The 6,000-nt window shown below is 44.9% G+C and overlaps 1 protein-coding gene across 1 annotated transcript; it reads right to left on the bottom strand.

The window, feature by feature from the left end:
• Positions 1-2,087: 2,087 nt before the first annotated feature.
• LOC100282885 (elongation factor 1-delta 1) lies at positions 2,088-4,593 on the bottom strand. The gene is given in 8 exon segments (NM_001155791.2): positions 2,088-2,294; positions 2,428-2,589; positions 2,693-2,806; positions 2,975-3,098; positions 3,345-3,429; positions 3,513-3,629; positions 3,709-3,822; positions 4,507-4,593. Coding segments are annotated over 7 exon segments (690 nt in total). The 5' UTR covers positions 3,795-3,822; positions 4,507-4,593; the 3' UTR covers positions 2,088-2,292.
• Between the last annotated feature and the right edge of the window lie 1,407 nt (positions 4,594-6,000).

Raw genomic sequence — 6,000 nt, forward strand, 5'->3', positions numbered from 1 at the left:
AAGACCTAGTACGCTCTCTACGTCTTGTGCGCTCTTGCACATAATGGATTGCGCAGCTCTTGCCCAAAGCCTTTGAAGCCACTTCTTCCCCCCAGCAGTGCACCGGAATCCCCTCAACACGAACCTTAACTCTAAATTCAAAGTTTGTCCTCCTAGCATAGCTGTCCTCCGACCAATCACCAAAGTGGAAAACCCGGCCACGAAACGAGACAGATCTCCTATCTAATGCCCACTGTTTCGACCTTGGATCCGAGAATACAATAAAGAATTGCTCCGGAAAGTGCTTGACTAGTTGGTACTGACCATGATGTAGATTGAACTTTTCCCTCAGCATATCTCCTGCAGATAGAGCATCAACTTCATGGCTGTTGCCATCAAAGGAGCAAACGACGGCCTTGTCGATCAGCTCATCCCTCCGGCGACGAAAGGAGCCAGTCGCTGAGACAGCACAGAAGGCACGAGCCGGCCTTCCCCGGGGATCTCCCGGGTATCGTGCCTCCATATCGTGGCCTCCCCGAACCGCCTGAAGGTATGACTTCTTGTGGAGTAGGGGTGGCTGACCAAGTGAACAATCCTGTTGCTGGTCCTGGTACTTATGGAGGCAAAAGGGCGATGGCGCCAATTTCTGGTAGGTGGAGCTCCTTGAAGACAGTTCGGCTGGTTGAGGAGTGCAGCGAGCAGCATTGAATGTTTCCTGATAACCTTTGCAACTGGGGTGCTTGGAACATGCTCATTGCCGAAACCGGAAAGCTGGCTAGGCTGGACCTGGAAGTGCGTCCGAGATCTCCATTGGCCGTCAGGATCCGGAGGCAGCTCCCCGGCACATTTGTGTGTGTTCGTGCCCAGTTGTAGGCGGGGAGAAGAAAAAAAAGGGGGCGCCAAGGAGTGAGTGCCAAGCAACATTGCACACCTTTGGCAGATGCCGATGTGCCATTGAATATCTGCTCACTGCTCGCTGTAGTCGTATCTATTCTATAATATCTATAGATATATCTCCAGGCTTGCAGATATATATAATACTCTCTCCGTTCTTTTTAACTTGTTGTAGTTTAGCTTAAACATAAACTAGCCGACGATAAATATTCGAGAACGAAGGCAGTAGTACTTAGCAATACATCTAACTTGGTAGATGAGGATCTCCACCTTCTAGTGACATCTGGTCTTTGTTAGTTCTGGGAAGGATCCTAGGGATCCACAAGATAAAAAGGTTGCCATCGGGAGCTAGACGACGACCTATTGTTTAGTTGATCTAGAACTTAGCTCATGCGTCTCTTTTCTCCCTGGCTGGGACAAGAATGTTTGGGCAGGGTGGAGACACCTATCACACTTTCATCGTTGGTGCTTGGATGGATCGATGCACAAGACTATCGGGAAAAAAATCGAAGAATCGTGGCCAAAATCTGCCGCGATGTGACCCTGAATTGGGTGTCACATTCTTTTTTTTTGAATGGCGTGCTCCAGATTTCGGAGAGGATCTAGATCCGTCTGAGCGAGTTCCTTTGTGCTGCATAAAGGATTTTTTTCTAGTGAATTTGAGTCAGTTTTTAAACGTAGGATTCTGGTTCCACCCAAGGATATGTATAACAACATATCTGATGCATGTGTGTGTAGCCTTTCTCGACACACACTTCGCATAGCCTGAAAGTCGAAGGACTAATATCTGCAGCAATATCACTATGGGAACTAGCACCAGGCTGGGGTTCAGACGTTGACGCACAGTAGGACTCAGAGCAAGAGGACCGGAACGAGTTTATTCTTAGGTAGCTCAAGCTTAGGGGAGTGTAGTAGTTGACTAGTAGACATTCAGTGCTCGCGTTTGTTCAGATCCCAACAGGCAGACGACTGGGCAGCGAATGCCACGAGACGAGGTTGCAAGCCTTTTCAGCTCTGCAATCTGAGACTACATGTCACCCAACAGCTCTGTCACGCGCGATAGCATGTTTCCGATCACACAAAAACAAGAATCTAGACCAACACAGTCTGACCTGAACCACAACAGCCAATGCAAAAAAAAATAAAGGAACCACCACCAGCCGATGCAAAAAAAAGAAGAAATAGAGGTACTGCAAGCAAAGAACACGGGTAACAGAATTCCAACTGGAACGGTGTTTCGAATTAAAGCAAATTAACTCTGGTACTGGTACATTCGACTCGAATAGGATCCAAAAATACTCACGGCAATATCACTGGCCACACAAAGCAGACATATAGCTATGGATAAATTAGGCTGGTGCATTGCCCAGCCACCACCATCGCCAGCACCCCAGGGGAAGGACTGATCGGAAGTCACGCCTCTGAACCAACAGAAAAGTCAGTGTTAGCCTTGAGTAAAAATCACAAACTGGACACGGCAATGTAATGGGCAGTTAAAGCAACGGCCTAGTAATGCTACTGCAGCTGTAAGGGGTCAAGAGTTGAGTGACTTACAGATCTTGTTGAAGGCAACTATGTCGCAGCTCTGCACGTACTCGTTCACTGGCTCAGCGCACAGATAGTCCTCAATGAGAGTGTCGACAGAGACAAGGTCGTCGACGATGGTCATCATGATTTGCAGCTTCTTGATACCATATCCAACTGGGACAAGCTTGGCTGCAAAGGGCAGTAGATGTTCACGTCACAAACCATACTAAATGGTTAAAAAAACAAGTTCATGAATGACTAAATTAATGCGCGGAAAACTGAGGTAACATACATGCGCCCCAGAGCAGCCCTTCCATCTGGACACTCCTAACAGCTTCCTCGAGCTTGGCCATGTCAGTCTCATCGTCCCATGGCTTCACATCAAGTAAAACTGATGACTTCCCAGCTGACAATGTATGGAAAGAAGATTGATGAAATCACAAGTTTTTGGATATCAAACAGAGCTTCAAAAAACGATATAGTGGTCCAAGGGTGTCATTATAGATTAGTGTCAGCACATGTCAACACAGTGTGATGAGAGAATGAAACAGAAAAAATATGCACACTGACATACATTCTTTCTTCTTGCCAGAAGCCTTGGCAGCTGCAGCACGCTCTTCAGCAGCCTTCTTCTCATCTTCGGTCTCCTCACCAAAAAGGTCAACATCATCGTCGTCGTCCTCCTCAGCAACTGGGGCCTGTGGTTATTAGAAAATGGATTTCAGTGACTAAACTATGTAACTCAAGTAGTGTACAACTGTACAAGTTTCATTTTTCTGATATTGAACCATACGGTTGATAGTAACTTCAGTGACCAATAATGATTCAAGTCAGCGATCAGCACAAAATAACTATGTGGATGTGAGCTTGTAAAGCAACTGACAATTTTCAGCCAAAAATCATAAGGAATCTGCACAATCAGCCAAATCATTGGTTGAGTTTACCTGTGCTTCAGCAACATCTGGAGTTGGGGCTGAAGGAACTGCTGAGGATTCAACCTTCACACCTTGGCCCTCTGCAGTAATTCCGCTGAACAAGTATTGATCATTAGCACATCCACACAGGTAACAGAACACCTTGAAAAATATAAAAAACTGGGAAGATGGGTACACCTCAGCCTCACGAGCGCATCAATGTGGTTAAACCACCTTGCTACGTTGATATACTTGGACGAGGGAGCAGCCGAAAACGAAGTGTAGACAGCCAAGTCATCCTTGGAAGCTTGGTAGCTAGAGAAAGATTAATGCAGCGTAAGTTCAGTGCAAAGGTTACAACTGTGGTGCAAACATAGTATCTCGAATCACATACCCAGTGATGTAGCTGCGAGTGAGAAGGTACTCATCAAGCTTTTTAAGCCCTGCCTCGGAGTTGAGGTTTGCGAAAGAAACCGCCATCACCCCTCAACAAAGTTTAACAAGTGATCTGATGGCACATATGAGAGCAGTGTTAGAACTTGAAATGTCAACTCGTGACAACAGTTACACAGACGTTCAATGAACAGAGAAAAAATGCTGCTACTGTTACTGTGAGCATAATCCTTAAACAACTATGCAGATATTACATCTAACAAGCACCCTGAACCAAAATCCAAACCAAATCTATGTTTCTGAAATGTCATAGCTTAATTCAAAGCTTGAGTAACAACTTATGGGCACAGAAAAAACATATCCCATCAACCAAATTTCTTGAAATCATGATACTGAGTTGGGATCAGAGCCCTAATAGGACAATAATAGGATCACAGATCATAGAATTGTAAAACCATATGTTCTACTTAATAGTAGATTCGACCAGACAGAGTATCATAATAACTAAGATTGTAAAGCTCGCCATATAATCGCAATTATAACCGTTATGACAGCAACGGAGGAACATAAAGAGCTACGAGCTAAATCTGCATATCGGTATTGCTGCACAATAGAACGGATAACTAACAGCTAACGAAAAAATTCAGATTAGATGCTATCTCGAAACACTAGTACCCAGGGCCGGATCTAGAAAACGGAGTAGAAATTAGTACGCATCAAATAGCCAAATAGCTCGAGGTTAGAGATTCGGAACTCGATTTCACACAGTAGACATGGAAGAGAAAGAGGGTGCCAATACCTGGTGGGCGACTGGGGGTTCTTCGCCGGAGAAGAGATGACGAAAGACTCTGCACCTGGTGGCGGCTGGATGGGAGTGTGAGGGGTTAGGGTGATCTCGCCAGGCTCCAGTATATATATCCGCTGGTTGTAGTTGGGCCTTTATTGGGCCTTTTCTTACGTGGCTGAGGACGCCGGTAGCCTGTACGCAAGTGCAGCTGATACGATTAGAGTAACTCCAATAGAAGTTCTAAATATATTGATATTTTGAAATATAGGGCAATCTCTTAAAAAACACCTCCAACAGAACCCCTTTTTTCTAAAAGATCAACAAGTCAAAAATCCAATCCTATCGGTCTTAAATTTAGGCCTCAGCTGGATTGGCTCTATTCCTTCTTCCCACGTCGCCCAACTTCCACCGACATTTCCGATCAATCTCCTCCCCACGCCGTCGCTAGCGCACTTGTCCCCTGGCCCTGCAACCCCTACGGCGCCGAGCCACCGGATGGACGGAGGTCTGTTCCACACTGCCACTACTGCTCTTCTCCCTCGCAGCCCGAAAGTATTCTTGATATAATTTTCTATCATTCTCTGCTCTACTACGATCATGAACCTGATGGCCAAAAACTGAACCTCGATGTCTTTTACATTGTGTATTATTCCTCTTCTTGTACTCACCCATCATAATAAGCAAAGCATGGTCTACTTCCTCATCTAACTCAATATCCTTAAGATGCCTCATTGATCTCTTAATTTCAGACATTGTTTTGCAATGCATATTACAATGTGTCCAGTAACTGAATAAATTAGACCATAAAAATGTGTAATAAGATTGCATATTTCAAAACGGATGGTGACATAGGCTAACCGTGTGGTCTGCACAGCATGTCTTGGAGCTACATTTCATTAGTTCATATACTCCCTCCGTTTCTTTTTATTAGTCGCTGGATAGTGCAATTTTGCACTATCCAGCGACTAATAAAAAGAAACGGAGGGAGTACTATTTACTGACACACGTATTGCAGTGAAGATTGTGAGCTAAATTGCTAAATATCATACTCTTTTTTTTTCCCAAACCCAAATTAACGGTTCTTCTAAATTCAGTTTTGGCAGCAGACAACTGCATCAAACCAAATCATCCAACAAAAGCATACATCAAGCCATGCATCTAAGAGAACCAGGTTCGTGACATATTATACTTGATGAAAGGCATCAGGGTAGGGTACCATCGACTGCCTGACCTGAAGGTTTTGGGCTGCAGCTTGAGGACGACGCGATGGACTGGTGAGGAAAACAACATATTGTAGGACGTTTTAGCGTGATCGCCACGCCCTTGTGCATGTGCTCTTCCTTCTCGGTATTGAGCTCACAAGTGATGAGGGGAGGTTTTAGCGTTTAATTCAGGTTTCAGACCTAAATTACAGGCAACGAGAGCTGATGAAACATTAAACTTTGGGTGTGAATTGATCCCAAACAACATTCTGCCGTATGCCCGTATCCTACGTGTAGTAGGTCG

The sequence above is a fragment of the Zea mays genome, chromosome 7 (assembly GCF_902167145.1).
Source record: "Zea mays cultivar B73 chromosome 7, Zm-B73-REFERENCE-NAM-5.0, whole genome shotgun sequence".
NCBI lineage: Eukaryota > Viridiplantae > Streptophyta > Magnoliopsida > Poales > Poaceae > Zea > Zea mays.